This window comes from Tachysurus vachellii, chromosome 19 (genome assembly GCF_030014155.1).
Source record: "Tachysurus vachellii isolate PV-2020 chromosome 19, HZAU_Pvac_v1, whole genome shotgun sequence".
Lineage (NCBI taxonomy): Eukaryota > Metazoa > Chordata > Actinopteri > Siluriformes > Bagridae > Tachysurus > Tachysurus vachellii.
The window spans coordinates 14,514,181-14,537,355 of record NC_083478.1 but is presented as its reverse complement, the minus strand read 5'-3'; the positions used below and the strand labels follow the sequence as shown (position 1 = coordinate 14,537,355).

The 23,175-nt window shown below is 38.5% G+C and overlaps 1 protein-coding gene across 9 annotated transcripts in view; it reads right to left on the bottom strand.

The window, feature by feature from the left end:
• The window catches only part of baz2a (bromodomain adjacent to zinc finger domain, 2A), a 49,139-nt gene that overhangs the window by 3,806 nt on the left and 22,158 nt on the right, over positions 1–23,175 (bottom strand). For 6 of the 9 annotated variants that reach the window (XM_060893649.1, XM_060893644.1, XM_060893645.1 and 3 more), the window contains 14 exons: positions 20,120–20,185; positions 18,054–18,410; positions 17,649–17,903; positions 16,820–17,034; positions 13,477–13,551; positions 13,225–13,396; positions 10,797–10,859; positions 10,049–10,193; positions 9,357–9,671; positions 9,007–9,218; positions 8,347–8,506; positions 1,686–1,841; positions 822–982; positions 385–671 (listed from right to left, as the gene is read on the bottom strand). In XM_060893649.1, coding sequence (XP_060749632.1) covers positions 385–671; positions 822–982; positions 1,686–1,841; positions 8,347–8,506; positions 9,007–9,218; positions 9,357–9,671; positions 10,049–10,193; positions 10,797–10,859; positions 13,225–13,396; positions 13,477–13,551; positions 16,820–17,034; positions 17,649–17,903; positions 18,054–18,410; positions 20,120–20,185 — 2,639 coding nt within the window. The remainder of the gene's footprint in view (positions 1–384; positions 672–821; positions 983–1,685; positions 1,842–8,346; positions 8,507–9,006; positions 9,219–9,356; positions 9,672–10,048; positions 10,194–10,796; positions 10,860–13,224; positions 13,397–13,476; positions 13,552–16,819; positions 17,035–17,648; positions 17,904–18,053; positions 18,411–20,119; positions 20,186–23,175) is intronic. The other 3 variants (XM_060893648.1, XM_060893650.1, XM_060893647.1) reach the window with 3 other exon arrangements.

Below are 23,175 nucleotides of genomic sequence, written 5' to 3'. Positions count from 1 at the left end.
ATGGTAGTGTCAAAATCTGGCACAAGCAGGATGACTGATTGCAACTGTCTTTCAGTATTGTTGCTCACTTTATGCGTCCATTCATTGGTACAATATACCATCTTCTAAAAGCTTCTTCCAGCATGATAATGCACTATGAATCAAAGCACAAGTCATGACAACAAGTCATGATATGAAAATGAGTTCAATGTTTTTAGTGGCCTTCACAGTCACTGGCTCTGAATCCAATTGAACACTTTAAGAATGTGGCAGAATGGGAAATTCATAGCTTCAAAGTTAGCTGTTTTTAGATCAAAGGGAGCACTACCCAGTATTAGTATAGTGTTTCTATATTATTCTATATTAATACTGAATTATTCCTTTATTATTTGTCATGTTTCTAACCTGAAGGTGTCCATGGTAATCTCCTCTCCTCCAGGTGGAGATGTAAGAGGAGCTAACCGCATCACCTCAGAAAGATTCCACAGTGGCCCCTTGAGATAGCGCCGCTCAATATGCCTCTCCAGGTTGGTGAGACGCATCACAGCCAGATCCAGGGGGTTTGTGAGTACACGCAAGAGGTCCCACCACTCTTTTTTGCTCCTCAACATCCAGTCTTCTCTGGGGTCCACTTCATGTTCATAATATTGCAGATCTTCCCGAGTAGAGTCAGGCTCTGGAGCAGTGAAATCCTAAACAAGGGGAAAAATGATAAAAGAGAAAGATAATGCCTCTCTTAGTTTTGCTCAGTATCAGCAGCCCAGTGTTAACATGGGCATGTTGATTTAAAGGATGCCAATGAAACGAGGTAGAAATAAACTACCTTGGACCTTTTTACTCACCTTAAGCTGCAGATCAGCTCCCAACACCCTGTGCTCCAGGTCCTCCACCATTTGAAGGATGCTAAGGTCAGTTTGCATGGCATGATTCTGTTCTACCCATGGGTGCTTCACTGCCTCAAGAAAATGTCTGTCATCCTCCACCTTTAGATGAAAGACTGGATCTAATAAATACAAAAGACAAATAAATGATGTAGAAATGTAAGCTCAAACAACTTACAGTATTTCACAAAAGTGAGTACACACCTCAAATTTCAGCAATAATTTTATTATATGTTCTCAAGGGACAAAACTATACATATGAAAATTGGATATACATTAGAGTAGTCAATGCGAAGCTTATATAGCAGTATAGATTTACTGTCCTCTACAAATAGCTAAACATACAGCCATTACTGTCTATATAACTTGAAAGAAAAGTGGGCACACCATAAGTGAGCATGTCAAAACTGTGTCTATTGCTTAGCTACATGATCTAAACAAACCCAGTTCTGGAATGACATACTTGTTTGTTTATCACCACCATAACCCTGATTCAATTCCTAATCAGGGTATGCAACCCTTATAAAGGTACTGCTTAGCTACATGATCTAATCAAGCCCAGTGCTGGAATAACATACTATGGACAGATTATACAAGAATCTTGTAACAAACTTGTAACAAATTGATGATAAGGGATAGATTTTCATTGGTCACCACAGATGGCTCAAGTGGCTCAAATACCACCTTTGTAAGGTGAACACATAATTTGAACAAGGTTTCCATACATTGTTTCAGCAAAGCTTCTATAACATTTGTACACAAGTTTTTCCATATTGGTGTAACAGCAAATATCCACATGATACTGACTTCTTAAAATTGACTCACCTGCCATAGGTTGTGTACAGCACTCTGTCAGAAACTCCATGTGTTTGGTAAGGTTCTTTAGTAGGACCCTTTCTCTGATTCCACGGGGATGGAGAGCAGTCAAAATTGCTGTGAGTTCCTCAGGCTTTCGAATCCACCACCAACCTTTCACCATCTCTGGAGATGGAGAATATTGATACTACTTAAATCTAACCTTCTGAAACAAAATCCACTGCATGATTATTCCGGTTTAATATGTGAACAAGTCAGTATAATTTTTTCTAACAATCAGTCAGCTCTAAAATTATGGACACCCATTGTAAAGATGGCTATTTTGAAATGTAATCATACAGTTTGTATAATGACTATCATACCATTAACCAGGATCTTTAGGCTGGTTTATACCTTTGAACACCATTTAGAACTATTAATTGGTTAACTATTCCAGCATAAAAAAAAAAAAAAAAAAAAAAAAAAAAAAAAAGTTGTTCCAATAGTTTTGGAGGACTGTACATAAATATATGCCACTTAAACAATCCCATTAGAACAAGTAGGCAGGGGGTGTCAAAGTGCTGGTTAGTTCTTCAACCAAGTCACATCTGCATCTTTTAGTAAGTAATTGTTGACTTCAGTAAATACAAATTTGGCTTCTGCTTGGTTAGAATGAAAATCTGCAGCTGCAGTGGCCCATCCCTAATAAGATTGGACACCCCTGTGATAATGTGATGAGAATTTCCTGAACGTTCTTGAATGTATAAACCCTAAAACTAAAGTAAATCTGGCAAAATATTATTAGATTGTCATTGATTGTCTATAGTGCCTTGCAAAAGTATTCATACCTACTGAATTAATTTTAATGTTAAAAGTTTTGTCATGTTACAACCACAAAGAAAAATGTATTTTATTAGAATTTTATGTGATAGACCAACACGAAATGGCACAAAATTGTGAAGTGTCTGTGAATAGTGATTTTCAAGTCTCGCCACAGATTCTCAATTGGATTTAGGTCTGGACTTTGACTGGGCCATTCTAACACATGAATATGCTTTGATCTAAACCACTCCAATGTAGCTCTGGCTGTATGTTTAGGGTCATTGTCTTGCTGGAAAGTGAACCTCTGCCCCAGTCTCAAGTCTTTTGTAGACTAACAGGTTTTCATCTAAGATTGCCCTGTATTTGGCTCCATCCATCTTCCCATCAACTCTGACCAGCTTCCCTGTCCCTGCTGAAGAAAAGCATCCCCACAACATGATGCTGCCACCACCATGTTTCACAGTAGGGATGGTGTGTTCAGGGTGATGTGCAGTGTTAGGTTTCCGCCAAACACATAACGTTTTGAATTTTGGCCAAAAAGTTCAATTTTGGTCTCATCTGACCAGGGCATCTTCTTCCACATGCTTGCTGCCCCCCCACAAGGCTTGTCGCAAACTGCAAACAAGATTTCTTATGTCTTTCTTTTTGCCACTCTTCCATAAAGACTAGATTTGTGGAGTGCATGACTAAAAGTTGTCCTGTGGACAGATTTTCCCACCTGAGCTGTGGATCTCTGCAGCTCCTCCAGAGTTACCTTGGGCCTCTTGGCTGCTTCTTTGATTAATGCTCTCCTTGCACAACCTGTCAGTTTAGGTGGACGGCCATGTCTTGGTAGGCTTGCAGTTGTGCTTTCCATTAATTTTATGGATATTAATTTATAACCTAATCCTGCTTTAAACTTCTCCATAACTTTATCCCTGACCTGTCTGCTGTGTTCTTCATGATGCTGTTTGTTCACTAATGTGAGTGAGGTATGAATACTTTTGCAAGGCACTGTAAATACAGCTGTTCTCTGAATCCTTCAGAGGTTTGTTAGAAAGCATTAGTAAACAAACAGCATCGTATAGACCATAGGTCACTAACAGGCGGACCGCGGTCCGGGTCCGGACCCAGAAGCTGTCCAATACGGACCCGGACCTAGAGCCAAAACAAAAGGTTATGATTTAAAACTTGATGGAGCGCTTCTATTTTATCCGGCGCAGCTTTTGCAATCTTTACAATAGTGTTAGTGGAAACGCACAGACCAATTGCATGCGAGTTAAGCCATCCCACGTGATACCACTTAGCCAATCAAATCTGTGCATTACTGTGCAAGACTGTGCAAGGCAGAGAGAGAATTAGAGTAAAGTTACACATGAAAGAAAGATAGCGATACATGTAGAAAACAAGGGAGAGAAACAGACGAGTGAGACGGAGAAAGGGAGAGAAACAGACGAGTGAGACGGAGAAAGGGAGAGAAACAGACAACGCAGAAAGTGAGAGAAACAGACGAGTGAGACGGAGAAAGGGAAAATAAAAAACAAATGTCGCTCTCCAAAAGAAGAAAAGTGGACAGCGAAAATAGAGCATTTAATCCAGAATGGACAGATTAATTTCTGTTCATTCTTCCCACTTCACACTAAACCAGTGTGTCTCATATGTTCAGAAACCATGGCACTTATTAAAAGTGGCAATGTGAAACGCCATTATGAGACAAAACATACAGGCTTTGAACAAACAAATCCACTCAAATCTGAAGACAGCGTCCTTGAGACAGCGACTTCTTTGGGAAGTAGCCCTATACATCCTGACCATGTTTGGCTCTACATACAACTGCGAGGCAGCTTTCTCCACAATGAACATAATCAAATCTAAATATCGTTCCAGGGTCACTAATGAGCACCTCCACATGTGTATGAGAATGGCCCTGACTCCATTCAAGCCCAGGTTTATAATCTTGCCAAGCCAAGCTAGAGCTCAGTTCTCTCACTGAGATATAAAGGGGAAAGACTTCTTTAAATTTTAGTTGAATACCTCTGGTATAGAGCAAGGAACACACCAGACAGGTCAGGGATAAAGTTTTGGAGAAGTTTAGGTTATAAAACAATATCCCAAGCCTCAAACATTTCAAGGAGCACTGTACAATCCATCATCTGAAAATGGAAAGAGAATGGCACATTGCAAACCTAACAAGACATGGCCGTCCACCTAATTTGACAGACCTGGCAACGAGAGAATTAGAATTAGAAGCAGCTAAGAGGTCCGTGGTAAATCTGGAGGATCTGCTGAGATCCACAGCTCAGGTGGCGGAATCTGTCCACAGGACAACTATCAGTTGTGCATGTCAACTATCTGGCCTTTATGGAAGAGGAGAAGAAAATCATGTTGAAAGAAAGCCATAAGAAGTCCCGTTTGCAGTTTGAAACAAGCCATGTGGGGGACACAGCAAACATGTGGAGGAAGGTGCTCTGGTCAGATCGGACCAAAATTTAATTTTTTGGCTATATGTGGCAGAAACCTAATACTGCACATAACCCTGAACACACCATCCACTCCTTGAAACAGGGCAGCATCATGTTGTGGGGATGCTTTTCTTCAGCAGGGACAGAGAAGCTGGTCAGAGTTGATGGAAAGATGGGTGGAGCCAAATACAGGGCAATATTAGATAAAAACCTGTTGCTGAGACTAAACTCTTGAGACCTTGAGAAACTCTTACCTTCCAGGAGGACAACAACCCTAACCATACAGCCAGAGCTACAATGGAATGGTTTAGATAAAAGCATATCCATGTCCAGACCAAAATTTAATTAAGAATCTGTGGTGAGACTTGAAAATTGCTGTTCCCAGATGCCCTTAATATGACTGAACTTGAGCTATTTTGCAAAGAAGAATAGGCAAAAATTTTACTCTCTAGATCTGCAAAGCTGGTAGAGAGATACCCCAAAAGACTTGAGCTGTAATCCCAGCAAACAGTGGTACAAGTTTACGCCACACTTTTCAGATATTTATTTGATAATTTATTAATTCTCAGAAAAACTTTTTTTTGATGCCCGTTTTTCTACAAAACTACAAAGGAAGATGGCAAAACATCAATTGACACTGGCTTCCCCAGAGAAAAATAATCTAATGCCATTGTTGCCAGCAAGCTTAAGCTACACCTACTCCTCGTTAGGGAATTGTTAAAGGTAGAAATTGCCCCAATTGCAGACAGACTGGGAGATCTGGATGAGGATGTTCCTCTGATGATAAACGCATTTGACAATATGCAGACAGCTATTTGTCATATAAAAAGAGGACCCTGAAACTTAAGTCTGACTCCCCTCAGGAAAAGTTAGCAAGAAATGAAGATAAATTTACATTTACAGCATTTGGCAGACGCCCTTATCCAGAGCGACTTACATTATCTAATTTTTTTATACAGCTGAGCAATTGAGGGTTAAAGGCCTTGCTCAGGGGCCCAAGAGTCGCAGCTTGGTGGACCTGGGATCAAATTCACAACCTTCCGATTGGCAGCAACACCTTAACCACTAAGCTACCACATGCCACCAATCCAATATCCATCTTGTGGGGCTGAAAGAGGAAGTAAAAGGACATGATCCTCTGGGATTTATACAGAATTATTTTCCTAAACTGATTCCCTCTCTTGCTGGTAACCTTACCTAATGGAGGTAGAAAAAGTCCACTATTTTTATAGCAGTGAACAATCTAAATCATCCCCCGTACATTCATTTTCAAGATGCTGTGTTATTGAGATTGAAATACGATCCTGAATGGAGCCCAAGCCACTAGACAAATTCATCATATGGAAGTTCCACTGTGTTTCTTCCCAGATTACAGAACTCACATAGCGTCTAAGAGGAGAATGATGGCATCAGTTATTTTTGTTCTATCACGCAGTAGTAAGTGGGGATGTGGTAGCTCAGTGGTTAAGGTGTTGGGCTACTGATCGGAAGGTCATGGGTTCGAACCCCAGGTCCACCAAGCTGCCACTGCTGGGCCCCTGAGCAAGGCCCTTAACCCTCAGTTGCTCAGTTGTAAGTCACTCTGGGTAAGGGTGTCTGCTAAATGCCGTAAATGTAAATGTAAATGTAGTAAAAGTTCATCAAGGGAAGATGTCTCTCTTCAGAGACAAAGTTGAAATGTTCGGTCTCAATCTTGATCCCACTATAAAGTCTACTCTGAAGAAAGATGTAGTGGTTGCATCATGTGAATCTGAGATGCATGAGGATGAATCTGCAATTCCTATGGATGACTTTGCTGAGCAAATCTGTTTGTTTCGTCATTCTAAAAATGGCTGGGTCAGGGGTTGGCAAAGGAACCAAACTACTAGGTTGACCACGTATCCAAAGATTGTTACTTTGAGAGAAGGTAGAAAAATGTGATCTAACTCTTTGCTTACTGGCCATTTTGTTACTGTTCTTGCTTTTGTTTTCTTCATTCTATACCCGGGATTGCCCGCATAAGTTTAATCTATTAAATACAGACATACATGTATAAGCTTTTCATCCTTTATTAAAAAGTGTAGGGAGAGCCATAAATTTGAATTACAAAAAACAAATTGATCTACTGGAGAAGAAATTTAAAGATCCATTTTCCAAGATCTCCCCCCGGGCACATGCCCACCCGCACAACCCTACCGCCTTAACTAACAAATTTTCTGCGGGAAACCCTGAAAACCTTTCGCAAAGTAATCCTAGGGTTTTTGAACTTATCAAAGGAGTTCACATTCATAAAGAATATGGTCGCCAACTGTCAGTCAATTATAGGCAGAGCCTAATTTACTCACACAGCTGTAACTCATGACTGAGTGCATGGGTGCATTAATGGTTTCTCAGGACCTGTAAGACTGACTGAGCTGAAGTTTAGTTTGCTGTATCTATGTACTATACTGTAGGTGGATTTATTATGATTTAAAAAAACATGGCCACTATCAGCCTCTCAGGTGAACTTACATAAAAATTATATAAGAAATACGAAAAGCATAACTGGTAAATGTTTTTAAATTTTTGTTAAAATCAATTTTGTGATAATTTTCTGAGAATAAATGTACGTGAACTTTACGTAATTAGATTTCGAATCATACTTTCAAGTATAACATTAAGCAAACTAACCAAAAACAGATCTTCCCAATTTACTCTGAATTCACATGTAGCAGTAGTGCTAATTTATGCATGTTCAGAATATAAGGTTAATTTTATTAATATTATTACTGTGTAGCCCAAACAGAGACCCCAGATTGAACTTTTGTAACATATGTTCAATTCAATTAAAATGTATTTGTATAGTGCTTTTAACAATGATCATTGTCGAAAGCAGCTTTACAGAACATAAGAAATAGTGCAAATGTACAAATAGTTTAACATTGCGATATATACACTATATGGCCAGGTTTGTAGACACCTGAAAATCGCACCGATATGTGTGCCTTCCCCAAGTGATTGCCTGCACACAATTGTCTTTGTATCCAGTTGCAATAATAGTTTCTTTTAATAAACCTAAGTGGCCCAACCCAAAGATGTTCCAGCATGACAATGCCTCTGTGCAAATTTTTACGATGAACTGATATGCTGACTGTGTCCCAGGTGTTTTGCCCGTCAGTAACATAATACAACATAACACAACACAATGCCTGACTTATCTAACGTTCTGGAAGCTGAATGTGAAATTCCTAACAATCACATTCCAATGTCTAGTAAAAAGTCTTTCCATAAGTGTGGAGGTTATTATAATGCCAAACTGAGGACTAAATCTGAAAGGGGATGTTTAAAATGCACATTTTAGTGTTTTGTTCAGTTTATGTTGAAGGTCACAAACCACTGGCCATATAGTTTATGTAAATCAACTAGAATAAGATAGGTCTGGTAGGGAAGCAAATGTAAAACAAACAAACCCTGTGGAATGGGCCTGACCACTAGCTGCTTAAAGTAATTTTGCTCCATTTCCTGAAAGTGAGAGGAGGGAGGTCTGCCCCTGCGTTTTACTGCAACTGCCTCAGTGTTCCTGTACCCAGTACCACTGCCCTTCCTGCACCTCCTGCCAGGTCTGGGAGTCTGAGTAAAGCACATATAAGGAGTACAAATCATAAACCTTAACAGCAAAATGTTATTTTTATATATATATATATATGTATAAGTATATGTATTATGTATTATATTATATATGTATTATATATACACATTATATTTATATATATATATATATATATATATTTATATATATATATATATATACTATATATTTATATATATATATATATATATACACACACACAGACACACACACACACACACACACACCCACACAAACACACACACATATATATATATATATATATATATATATATGCCATAGTATGTACTCTTTTTGGTATATATATACACACACATCTGATGCTTGAAAATCCATATATGAATACAATATATGAATACAAACAATAAATGCCTTATCTGCTAATATATGCACAGCATTATGTAGAGATGTTATTCTCGAACTAGGCTGTGCATGTCATGAAAAAATACATGAAATTATAATCATCAGTAATAAAATTCACCTGAGTAGCACTGACCTTTGGCAGTGTGACTGGTTTAAAGTGAGGACTAGTACCATGAGGAAGGGGAGTCTCTTTAGAAGAATTCATAAACATAGATGCACATGGATATAGTGATTCTTCTTTGCATGACTCCTTAGGCAACATTTGTCTTTTATCTTCGGGTTCCTTCATAAAGTCTTCTGGTTGGCTGGCACCCTTGCTGTTCTCAGCCCCTAATGCAAAGACATCACATTCGTAATAGATCAAAAAAGTATTGAGATGGATGTAACCAGAATTGCCAGGTAGATTGGTTTATATCTAATCTAAAATTTCAGAACTATGCCCTTCCCCATTCACTAAATTCTAACCACCTGATTTGTTGTAGCGGTGGCGGCGATTCTTGACTGTGCGTAAATGGAGCTCGACTTCTGGTCTGATTTTGCGAGGTCGGCCCCACCCTCGTGGGGTGCACATAAGAGAAGCCTCACCTGGAAGAGGCTCTACAACTGCAGCAGATGAAATGGAGGGGATATTGGAAGGGTGAGGGCAAAAAGGTTGGTGTGTATTGGTAGCACTGAGCATTGGAGATAGCTGTGGATCCACTCTGTTATCCACCTTCACAGGAAACTTAAACTCTTTCTCAACAGAAGGCTTAGGTTCATCCTTCATGAAAGTGTCTCCTAAGGCTGCCAAAGACAAACAGCAATGAAAAAAAAAATTAAGATCTTAAATTTAGCTTTAGTCTTATTTCCAAAATCCATAATGGCTGCACTTATATTTCAATTGACAAAAATTAAAGCTTGGGAACTGTTTAAAAAAAAAAAAAAAAAAAAAAAAAAAAAAAAAGTTTCTTTCTATTTAAAATTTTCCTTAAATTTCCTCAACGAGTTTTTAATTTGCTTTTTTAATTTATTCATTTATTTTATTTATTTAATTTTAATTTAAGTTATAGCTTTATTATAAAAATTTTAAGTGGTCAATTTGTGTGGAATTCTGTGAATTTCAATATGAATATTATCCAAGACAATCATGTATTACCAGATATAATATGAACATGAATCACCTAAGATCTCTTCTGGCCCTTCTACCAGCACACCACCGATATTTGGCAGCAGCCAGTACCTCCGCTGGTACCGGTCCTGTCCCAGCGACATTGCCCGCATGCAATGTGATGATATGAGCAGCTTCTTACGAAAAAAATCCTGCCGCTGAAAAACAAAATTCTTTCATAACATCATAATGATATGTAAGGTCCATGCCTGTCCACCCTCTGATTTAGTTTCAGCTCCCAACACTTAACACGATACTTATAGCTGTAATTTAAGAACAATGTTAGACAATGAAGTCTTCTGCAATTTTTGTTTGGCATAGTAGATCACTAGCACAATGACAGTTAGGCTGCAGTTATGTACGCAACAAGAAAACAGGAATTGCAGAAATATACTTCATACCACTGTGTGGCCAAAATAAACAATGCATCATTAAATAAGCAATGTTAAATAATACAGATTTTATTAAGCAATATGCTCACTAATGAACTACTGTGATAATTAGAGACCTACTGTAAAAGAACTGAATCAGTGTATTCCAATCTGAATAGGGGTCCTTGAGGAATTGACAGAATACTAAAAGGTAATAAAGTTACCATCATTGTTCAAAAGTGTTTGTTGGCAGTTGTCATTGGAAGTGTGGGGTTTGCATAGGCAATATGGCAAAAAAGGAATAATGAAGCAAAATTATGAGAATCTAACAAGTATTTAATAATAACATATAATTATATGCTTGCTCTATTTTGAATGTAGAAACCCTACCTTGGTTAGCTTATCAATCTGTCGCTCCAGCTCAGGAACACTTGCACTGTTTAAACTTTCAGCCTGTAAGGAAAGATAAACTAAACTTATACATAAGAACATTTTAAAAATGTAATATTTGCTCTCCAATGTTTGCAGAGGAATGAGCTGTAAGTGTTCAGTCAGAACTCAAAAGCTTGAAGCACCATTACAACATGGACAGAACCCAGTAACAGTAACTACAAACCGTTCAACTAAAATGTGACATGAGACATAGGGGCACTGAATAACCAGTATCTTTGTATTGGCATCCCTTTTTCATTGTAAAATGATTATGATGATAACTTTACAGAGTTACAAATAGCTACAAAATGTATCTACATGTTCAACTATCACAACATTTATGTGGATTAGTTAAATACAGTGTAGTGTGTATAAATAGTGTTTTTTTTAATTTTCAGCATTCCATGAAGTTCTTATGCTTAACTCGCACAGAATTTTTAAAAAAAATTGCAATAAAAATAACAAAGGATAAAAAAAAACAACAACATCAGCATCTCAAAAATGTCTCTAATGCAGCTGGTGAGAATTGAAAATGCTTGAATAATGTTTGAAAAATAAACCATTATCTGGAGTAACATACAAAGTGCGCTAAATCTCTATTGATAAATATATCGATACTGGTATGCTAGGTCACAGACAAAGGATACCATGAGTCTAAAACATATGGGATATCATACAGAAACAATTATTTTTATCTATTGATTAATTTATTTTAAATGTGGTAGAACTTTGGAAGACTGGAAAAAGTCATGTATTTTGGATCATTTGCAAAGGTTGAATTGAGCTCAGAGGTAGACATGCCAACAGTAAGCTGCTGTAGTCCAGACTCAAAATGACAAGTGACTAAACAAGTAAACCTGAATGCCCTGTGTGGGTAACAATGCCAGAATCTCTCTGATATTGTAAAAAGATACCAACATGAACAATTAGCAACATGCAAAAAAAAGGCAGCTGATTAGCCATGGGTACCCCAAGCATCCAAAGTTGCACGCAGTGGCCAAAGGGGAAATCAAAGAGTTGTTTTTGAGAAACTGACATGGGAATCAAGTACCTAGGATGAATGCAGTTTGGGTTGGCTGGAATTGGGTTCAACTGATGAGCTGATTTGTCAATATAATGCAGGCTCTTTGTTGGCATGTCTAATAATAAAGACTACAGCAGTGGCAGAACCTTCTATTACAAAGCCCCCCAGTTATGGAAAAGAGCTCCAATTCATTTTCAGGACTCATAGGCTTAGTGTGTTTTGGTAAACATATGTTTGGATGTTAAATGCCCCATATGCTCACATGTTACCTCGAGTTTGCTGACAGTAAAACAGCATGGCCAGGGGTGTCAATAGACCCATTTTACTGGGTCCGGTAATGATCTGCTGTGCCCCAGTAAAATAAAATAACTCACAGTTCATTAAGTAAGGTCATGCCTTACTTAAAGGAAATGGGAGCTGAGCAAATGATGTATCTATAGTAGGTAAATGTATTAATTATTAAAGGTATTTTAAAAATAAATTAGCAGGTTATAAACGTTTATGGAGCAGTAATGCATAGACAAACAGGCAGCTACCAATGCTTGTCCTAATAAATGAAAGCAAACTAATGTTTTGTTGTTTAAACTATTTAAAGCTTCAGGCAGTTTGATGTGACATGATAGTTGCCAGGAAAAATGTTTTTATGAACTGAATTTATCAGTAGGAATCTGTAGGTGCAGAGGTTTAGATGTTTTGAGGTTGGTACAGGGAATGAGGAACTGAATGTCAGAGGAGGACAGAAATGAACCAGCTAATTTAGAACTCAGTGTTGGACATGAGAGGCACCCAGCCTACAGGAGAATATTTTATTTACATTTTAGTACTGTCTTAGTGCATATATACATAATTTGATATTGCTGACTCAAATAAATGTTCTTTAGGATACCCTTACATTGTTGTTTGTTATATTTGTGAAATGCAAAGTACATATGTTAGGTATTCAAAAAGATTTTAAGTGACTGGGGCAATGTGTGTCAGTAGAAATTTATACCTAGTAATGCCCGTGGGCTGGCCATTGTTAAAAGTTCTAAAAATAAATAATTTTAAATAAAACTGAATTGAACTGAATATGCTTTGCAAAAACATAGAGAGAAATACTGAGGTATTCTTTTTTTAGTGAAAGTAAGCATATTTTACATAATGTAAAATATGTAAAATATTTTACATAATGTAAAATATACATGAATATTTTTATTGCAATATATTACAGTATATTAGACATCTGTTAATATTAGCGAACACAAGCTAGCCCCCCACACACTGCTCACATTACACTGACACAGCATACATAAATGATATGCCGCAGCATATGTTAGCAATAAAATTGCAAGCTCTGATATTACAAGATAAGTGATGTACTACCTCATAAATTTTCAACTCATCTTTACGCTGGCGAGAGCTGCCATTCTCCAGGAAGCTGCTGTTTGGGAGAGTCTCATCTTCAGCCACACAAACACGGGTACTACGTCTCCGCTCCTCTAAACACAGCTCATCCTCTGAGCGGCCAGTTTTACGTGCTAGAGCAGCTTTCATTCTATTGCATGTGTGTGAATTAGATTAATACTTAGAGAAATCAATTAAAAATACATTGATGTCAATTTATAAATGCCTTACTTGCGCACTTTGCCCTCTGTAATCCATTTGTTCTTCTTATAGGTGGTCATGTTCTCCAGGGTGTTGTCAATTTCACTGTTCAAACAATACAATTCTATTTTAAATAGACAGACAGACAGACAGATAGAGTGCCTTGCAAAAGTATTCATACCCACTGAACATTTTCCCATTTTGACACATTACAACCACAAACAAAAATGTTTTTATTAGGATTTTATGTGATAGACCAACACAAAATGGCACATAATTGTCAAGTGGAAGGAAAAAGATAAATGGTGACCAAATTTTTTTTTTTTTACAAATAAATATCTGAAAAGTGTGGCGTTTGTATTTGTATTCAGCCCCACTGAGTACTTTGTAGAACCACCTTTTGCTGCAATTACAGCTGCAAGTCTTTTGGGGTATGTCTCTACCAGATTTGCACATCTATAGAGTGAAAATTTTGCCCATTATTCTTTGCAAAATAGCTCAAGCTCAGTCAGATTGGATGACGAGTGTCTGTGAATAGTGATTTTCAAATCTCGCCACAGATTCTCAATTGGATTTAGGTCTGGACTTTGACTGGGCCATTCTAACACATGAATATGCTTTGATATAAACCATTCCACTGTAGCTCTGGCTGTATGTTTAGGGTCATTGTCTGGCTGGAAAGTGAACCTCCACCCCAGTCTCAAGTCTTTTGTGGACTCTAACAGGTTTTCATCTAAGATTGCCCTGTATTTGGCTCCATCCATCTTTCCATAAACTCTGACCAGCTTCCCTGTCCCTGCAGAAGAAAAGCATCCCCACAACATGATGCTGCTACCACCATGTTTTCCGGTGGGGATGGTGTGTTCAGGGTGATGTGCAGTGTTAGGTTTCCATCACACAACATTTTGAATTTTGGCCAAAAAGTTCAATTTTACTGTCTCCCTCACTTGGCTTGTCGCAAACTGAAACGGGACTTCTTATGGCTTTCTTTCATCAATGGCTTTCTTCTTGCCACTCCTCCATAAAGACCAGATTTGTGGAGTGCACGACTAAAGGTTGTCCTGTGGACAGATTCTCCCACCTGAGCTGTGGATCTCTGCAGCTCCTCCAGAGTTACCATGGGCCTCTTGGCTGCTTCTCTGATTAATGCTCTCCTTGCACGGTCTGTCAGTTTAGGTGGACCGCCATGTCTTGGTAGGCTTGCAGTTGTGCCATACTCTTTCCATTTCCGGATGATGGATTGTAACAGTGTTCCGTGAGATATTCAAGGCTTGGGATATTAATTTATAACCTAACCCTGCTTTAAACTTCTCCACAACTTTATCCCTGAACTGTCTGGTGTGTTCTTTGGTCTTCATGATGCTGTTTGTTCACTAATGTTCTCTAACCCACTTCTGAGGGCTTCACAGAACAGCTGTATTTATACTGAGATTAAATTACACACATGTGCACTCTATTTACTAATTAGGTGACTTCTGAAGGCAGTTGGTTTCACTGGATGTTAGTTAGGGGTATCAGAGTAAAGGGGGCTGAATACAAATGCACACCACACTTTTCAAATATTTATTTGTAAAACAAATTTGGACACCATTTATAATTTTCATTCCACTTCACAATTATGTGCCAATTTCTTTCAGTCTATTTCATAAAATCCCAATAAAATACATTTTTCTTTGTGGTTGCAACGTGTCAAAATGTGGAAATGTTCAGTGAGTATGAATACTTTTGCAAGGCACTGTAGGTAGGTAGGTAGGTAGATAGATAGATAGATAGATAGATAGATAGATAGATAGATAGATAGATAGATAGATAGATAGATAGATAGATAGATAGATAGTGTGCAAAAGACAGGTGTGAAGAAATGGTGTAAAGTAGAAATGCTTTAACAAAATAAATAAATAAATATATACTTTATAAATATACACACACACACATTGTTTGCAATGTATGAAATACGCCAGTGCAAAAAAAATCTAAATCTAATAAATATTTTGTGAGACCATCTTGCATTTGAATTTTGCAGGATCAGATTTAGGTGCATGTTCATCAGTTTTATAGGTGGGTTGTAAGACTGAAACGGAAACAGCTGTGTTGATGCTAAGTTTTCTGCTACTTTCATACACCATAATTGAGAACAGCAAGAAGATACATGGTTGTTAAAAGAATCTTCAAGGTCTCACCCAGGCAAAGATTTCCAAGCAGATGGGTTTCAAGCAGATAAACAGTGTCCATAATGCTGAGAAATTCAGGCAGGTACTTATCCATTATGCAATACCATCTGGCAGGCCCCAAATGTACACTGCAACAGGACAATGACCCCAAAAATACAAATAATGTCTTTTAGAACTATCTTCAGTGTAGAGAATGCAAGAGTCCTGAAAGTAAATGTTTGGTCCCCACAGAGCACTGATCTCAACATTGTCAAGTCTCTAGGATATTAGATGAAGAGACAGAAGAATTTGTAGGATCCTACATCAACAGCAGATCTGATCTGTGGTCAGATCTCCAAGATGTTTGGAACAACCTACCTGCCCAGTTCTTTTAAACACTGTGTGCAAGTGTACCTACAAGAATTGAGGCTAATTTGCAGGCAAAGGGTGATCAAACCAAAATATTGTTTTGATTTGCATTTCTCTTCTTTTTATTTCAAAATAACTCCATTTTGTAAGTTGATAAAAAGAAACTATTAACCTTTGTATTCTTGAAAGCATTCTTACTCTACATATTTTTTCACACCTTCCTAATACTGCACAGTACTACTGTGTGTGTGTGTGTGTGTGTGTGTGTGTGTGTGTGTGTGTGTGTGTGTGTGTGTGTGTGTGTGCGTGCGTGCGTGCATGTATTAACACCTGCACATTTATGCAGTTATACAATCTTATATTCAGTTATAACCCCTGGTTTGAGTGTTTTAGAAAGGAACAGTTATCTGAGACCATCATGGGCACAGGCTAATATCAAAACATCAAAATAGGACAATATAAGATAAAAAAAAATAATTAACTGGTCTATCCCGTTATCAACTATTGTTCTTGGCAGCTGTTATAGTTTATCTGAGGTGCTTTTCTGTACTGCAGTGTGTTGGAGTTTGAGATTTGAGTTATAGACTTCCCGCCAGCTCAGACTAGTCTGGTCAATCTCCAACCAACAACAATAACACAGTTATAGTTACATAGAGCTCATAATTTTCCCCATTCTGACCTTTGATGTGAACAAACATCAACTGATGCTCTTGACCTGTGTCTGCATGATTGTTTGTAATGCACTGCCACCACATGATTGGCTGATTAGAAAACTGCACAAATGTGCAAGTGTACAGGCATTCCTAATAAATTGAATAAATTGTGTATATATTTAAAGATGAGTTATATCATACTTAATGACCGTGTTGCTGGCATTGAGCTCTTCTACCAGGAAGGCCAGGATAGATGCCTTAACTTCAGGGCTCAGGGTTGGGAAGCTTTTAGTGCGGAGACTATTACATATATTCCTCTCAAAGCCATGAGATTCCAGAAAGACCCGGAGCACCTCGGACACTGTGTTGTGAGACAGTTCCAGGTCCACCAGCTTTTCCCCTAGGATCTTCACTGACTACAAAAAAAAGTCCTTTAAACTGTTAATGCATCTCATAGAGCATACACTACAGGAGAAATTATTTTCAATCTTTTCTAAGGGTACCATCATTTTTGTCCATGCAGTTTCATTTGTTTTTTAAATGCTTCTTTTGTACCACAATTCAAAAGCAATGTCTGATTTTCATTAGTCAATTTACAAATTTAGTTAAATTTGTATTTATTAATTTTCATTTCTTTAAATGGTATGATACCTACAATTTTGTCCACATGCATATTTACATGTTTTTGATTCTCTCTCTCACACACTCTCTCTCTCTCCATCTCTAGTAGTGAGTACAAGAGTTATCTAGGTGTGTGTATGATTAAAGCTTGAAAGCATGTGAAAGAGCTTTCTTTAAATTTTGAGGCTTGGTGGCACCTGTGTTTATGTGGAGGGTATGCCAAATGTTAATAAAAGTTCAAGTTCAAAGTTTAATCTGAGTTCCCTTTGTTCTCCAATCAGGGTGCTCAGGTAAACAAATCAGGGTGCTCAGGAAGCAAAACAACATTAGAAAAACATAAAGAGAAAAAAATGACAGTAAGGATAAATACATTTAAACAAAAACAATATAGTATAAAATATCAACGCACCTGGTAGTATGATGGCAAACCAGGATCATGCAGCACAGCAGTTACCAAATTTATTAACAGGTCAAGAAGTTTACTCTGGCTTTTGCCTAGTCCCAGTAGACCCTCCTGCAAAGTGGCCAGACTTGGAATATCCTTAGGCACCTGAAGACCCAACACCTTCCCATAGCTGTGCAGGAACTCTACAACTGTTATGCAGCAGGAAAACGTGAAACCTGACAGCACCAGTCCTGGAATGCGAGACAATTCTGGAAGAGGCTTGAGTGACAAGAGATCATAAAATATAATTGATTAGCAAGTGACAATTCAACACATTATAAATCATTTATATTAAATAAAATTATTACAGTCATGTTCAATGTGGAAAACATCAACAAAACTATAATAAACATTATTTTATGCACTCACCATGTGGTCAGTGAGGCACATGTCCTCAGTGGGCTTTTTCAGCTCCTCCAAGATTTTTTGCTGCCTCTTCCTCTCCTCCAAGCGTCTCTTGGCCTGAGCCCTTCTCTCTGCCTGCCTCTTAGCTGCCAGTGATGCTTGAGCTTGAGCTTCTGCTTCAGCCTGGGCCTTAGCCAGAGCTTTAGCTTTGCTACGGGCTCCTGCTATCCTTTTCAAAGGACAGACCTTCTCAAGATTCCGCTCTACAGAAACCTTCCTTCTGCAGCCTGGCTTCTTTAGTTGATCACTGACAGACTGGTTGATGTCTGTGTCTAAAGACGGAGCTTGGCCCTCTTGCATTGGTTCTCTGGCATTCTGCAAATATTCACATACAAATTACTGATATGCACACGCATATATAAACTGAACAAATTATAAACACAACGATTTTGGTTTTGCCCCTATTTTTCATGAGCTGAACTCAAAGATATAAGAAAGACTTTTTCTATGTACACAAATGGACTATTTCTCTCAAATATTGTTCACAAATCTGTCTAAATCTGTGTTAGTGAGCACTTTTCCTTTGCCGAGATAATCCATCCACCTCACAGGTGTTGCATATCAAGATGCTGATTAGACAGCATGATTATTGCACAGGTGTGACTTAGGCTGGCTACAATAAAAGGCCACTCTAAAATGTGTGTTTTTTTATCACACAGCACAAAGCCACAGATGTTGCAGGTTTTGAGGGAGTGACTGCAGGAATGTCCACCAGAGCTATTGCCCGTGAATTGAATGTTGAGGCAAATGGTGGTGTTTTCGGACTAAGCCTGAGGGTAAAGGCTACCTACAGTAGCTTTCACTGAGAAATGTAAAGCCAGTAAGCTATTCTAATGGGTATAAATAAAAAGAAGATTTTTGACAGAAGATTTCAAGACTGTGTACCAAAAAGCCCAATTTGAACTAACATGGAACATCTGTGAAGTGATCTGAAGATGGCAGTTCACAATGGTTTCTACAAAGTATTAATAAAGGTTATGAGTACTTACTTAACTAAGCTTTTGATTTTTTTTTAAAATTGCAACCGTTTCAAAAACGTGTATATTAGTGACAGTAAAAGTAAATTTAATCCATTATAATTAATTCTCTAAAACAATATACTATTCAGAAGGTGAATGCATCAGAATACTATGTGAAGGCATCAAAGAACCCATTGTTAACAGTAAAGACACTAATACTGACAAACCTTTTAAGAGAGATATGTAGTTTTGACCCAAGCAGTATATATATCTAGAATCTGTTCTTAATGCCCCACTGTCTGCTTGCTGGAAGCCTCTTCTGAGTTGTGTAATAACTTTCTTCAGTGGCCACTATCAGGGCTCTTATCCCTCCTACTGTTACTGACCCTTCAGTCTCTGTTCCGTGCTGTGCTGATTTTGACTGCTTTCAACCGGTAACGATGTCACAATTAGAAGTTGTGGTACATCATATTAACCCCTCAGGTTTCCCCCTTGATGCTGTTCCCCCCAATTGTTTAAAGAGGTTTTCTCACGTGAAGGGCAATTGGTCATCAGTATTGTTAATAACAGCTTATCTTCTGGTGTGGTTTTAAACATGGAGTAGTACAGCCATACAGTCTAATAAGAAAACTTATCTAGACAACTCTTTACTAGCTAATTTTAAACCTATCTCCAGACTGCCCTTTTTTTTTCTAAGGTCTTAGAAAATATTGTCTATACACAACGGAAATCATTTCTGGATGAAAATGACATCCTGGAGGTTTTCCAATCTGGCTTTAAAAACCTGCATAGCACAAAGTCAGCCGTTTTAATGACATCCTCATTGCGTCTGATGACGGTGATTTTGTCATCCTTGTCCTGCTGGACCTAACAGCTGCCTTTGATGGGCCTTTGAACACAGTTTACATCTTTGAATATACAGTATATATTTGTGGACGAGTTATGATTTATCATCACACTATCCAGTGTTACCCAATGTCCCCATTGTCCACCAACGTTAATAGAAATATAATATAATACTTTATAAAAATAAATGTATAAACCTGTAAATGTTTTTCTCTTTCACATTACCTTGGCTTTTAGTTTCTCCTGCCTGATCTTCCTGTTGTTAGCATCTTCCATCCTTTTCATTCTTGCCTAGTAAGAAAAATTTAAATCTGTGTTTCAGTGTAACAGACCTGTATATGGTAACCAGGGTCACCATGCAATATCAACACAGCAGGAAATTTCAAAGACGTTTCAGGAAAAGGTAGGTCTTCACTCGTTGTTTGAAGATAGCCAGAGACTCAGCTGTTTAATCATCTAGGTGAAATCCATTTCAGTACCTTGGTGCCAGAACATAAAAGAGTCTTGATGTACACTTACCTCTTAACCATGACAGATTTTGAGACCAGTCAAGTAATGCTAGTGGATCGAAGGGTGTGAGGTGCAGTGTGAAGAGCTTCAAGGGAAAAGGGTGCTGTTGCATTTTTGGCAAGAATCAGTGTTTTGAATCTGAGTGTGCAGCTACCAGAAGCCTGTGAATGGGCGCAGCAGTAGGGTGGTGTGTGAAAACTTAGGCAGGTTAAAAAACAAGTCATGCAGCTGCATTTTGGATCATTTGCAGAAGACAATCTGCATTCATAATTAGGCCTTAGAGTTGCAGTAGTCCATCTTGAAATGACAAGAGACTGAAAATGCACCTGTGTGGATAAAATATGACCGGATGGTTCTGATGTCATAGAGAATAAATCTCCATGAGCATGTCACAATGGTCACATGTGAGGGGAATGACACATGATTGTCTTTGGTTACCACAATGTACTAGCAGTAGCCGAAGTGGAGATGAGAATGTTGTGTAGGGATATTGCAAGATCCCGACCTAGGGATGAATCACCTTATATGACCAGCAGTTTCCTGGATGGACATCAATGAGTGTATGTATAGAGAGAAATGAGGAGATGACCAAGTACTGAGCTCTGGAGCTCCCCTGCATGTTACCTGATATGAGTGACCTTTGAGATAATATGCAAATCATTCCCATGCTAAACCACAAATTCCAAGACTCCTGAGGGTGGTCAAGAAAGTCTTGTGGTTGACTGCATCAAATTCTACCAAAAAATGGAGATGGATGAGTACCGCTCAGCTTGTCTGATCTAGCAGCTTGTAACTTCTCAGAGACAGCCTAAGGCCATCCTTAAAAATATTTTGGTTTGCAGTAACAGTAAAAAAAAGGTAGGTATATATTTTTTTTTCAAGTTTCAATGTAAAAAAAAGGTACAATTTTGGTAATGGTGATTACGTAGGTTACAAATTAGCATATTGTGATGTCACTGACTGGGTCTTCAACCCGTGCCTTCGGGCGCATCATTGCAAACTTCATTTTGATGCAGGCTATATAGACCACAAACAAATTTGTTTGAATGGTGTTTACTGCAGCCGCAGCCATCATTACCAAGCACGAACCGTTGACTCTGACAGTGAATGAGAGTATGAGACGAAGCGAACGCACAGGCCATAGTGTGACATCCGTTAACCAATAGTGTAAACATAGATGAGGTCACAGGTTTTTATTTAAAAGAAAGAACGTAGCCTTCATTTGTATGTAGGCCTAGGCAATTTATATATTTACAATACTTACTAAAATATAATTAATATTATTTTATTGCTTTTGTATTAGTTGTTTGAAGAGTAAAAAAAAATTGGTCTGTCTTAAAGCAAATTTACAACCGGCAAGTCGGTCGGACTTAAAGCAAAAAAATAAATAAAAAATTCTGAGTCTCTGTGGAATGTGCTGCTTGGAATGTGCAAATTGGTTGGGATCTTGGAGGTTGTTCTGCGAAAGATAGACAGACAGTTGATTCCTCTCCTGCACTGTCATAAAGTCCAATATCAGCACTTGTTTTCAGATGTTCAGGAGGAGAGTGTTCCCCACTCACAATCTCCTCTAGCAAGGCTGTCTCATAGTTTTCGTGGATCAGTCACACTGCAACCATGCCATTAGCAAACTTAATAATGGCAGTGGTGTTGGTGGTGGCTACACAGTCATAGGTGTACAGTGAGTACAGCGGGGGGATTAGGACACAGCCCTGAGGGTCTTTAGTGCTGAGGGTGATAGAAGGTGAGACATGTCTGCCCATCCTTACTGCCTGTGGTCTGTCAGTCAGGAGTATAAACAAGTATTACAAATGCATATGATCTTATAACAATTTTATGTTAACACCCTTTATGTTAACACCCTTTTTTTAAATCACCCTTTATGTAAACTCTGGAATACATGATGCATGATGATCAGGCATAACATTATGACCACCTTCCTAATATTGCGTTGGTTCCCCTTTTGCTGCCAAACCAACCATGGCGTGGGCATGTACTCCACTAGACCCAATCCTGTTCAACACATCCCACAGATGCATGATTGGATTGAGATCTGAAGAATTTGGAGGCCAAGTCAACACCTGAAACTCATTGTTGTGCTCTTCAAACCATTCCTGAACCATTTTTGCTTTGTGGCAAGACACATTATCCTGTTGAAAGAGGATATCATTTCCATGCTTAGGTAGGTGTTATGTGTCAAAGTAACATCCACATGGAAGGCAGGACCCAAGGTTTCTGAGCAGAACATTGCCCAAAGCATCACACTGCCTCCACCGGCTTGCCATCTTCTTAAAGTGAATCCTGGTGCCATGTGTTCCCCAGGTGAGCGGCACACACCTGGACATCCACATGATGTAAAAGAAAACATGATTTATCAGACCAGGCCACCTTCGTCCATTGCTCCATGGTCCAGTACTGTTTATGTGTCCATTTTTGGCGCTTTTGGTCGTGGACAGGGCTCAGCATGGGCACCCTGACTGGTCCACAGCTTTGCAGCCCCATATGCAACAACCTTCGATGCACTGTGTATTCCTTTCCATCAGAACCAGGATTAACTTTTTCAGCAATTTGAGCTACAGTAGCTTGGATCGGACCACACAGGCCAGCCTTTGATCCCCACATGAATCAATGAGCCTTGGCACCCCCTGGACCCTGTCGCTGCTTCACCACTGTTCCTTCCTTGGACCACTTTCAATAGATACTGACCACTGCAGACTGGGAACAAATTACAAGACCTTGCCCATTTTTCCGGCTTCTAATTTCAACTTTGA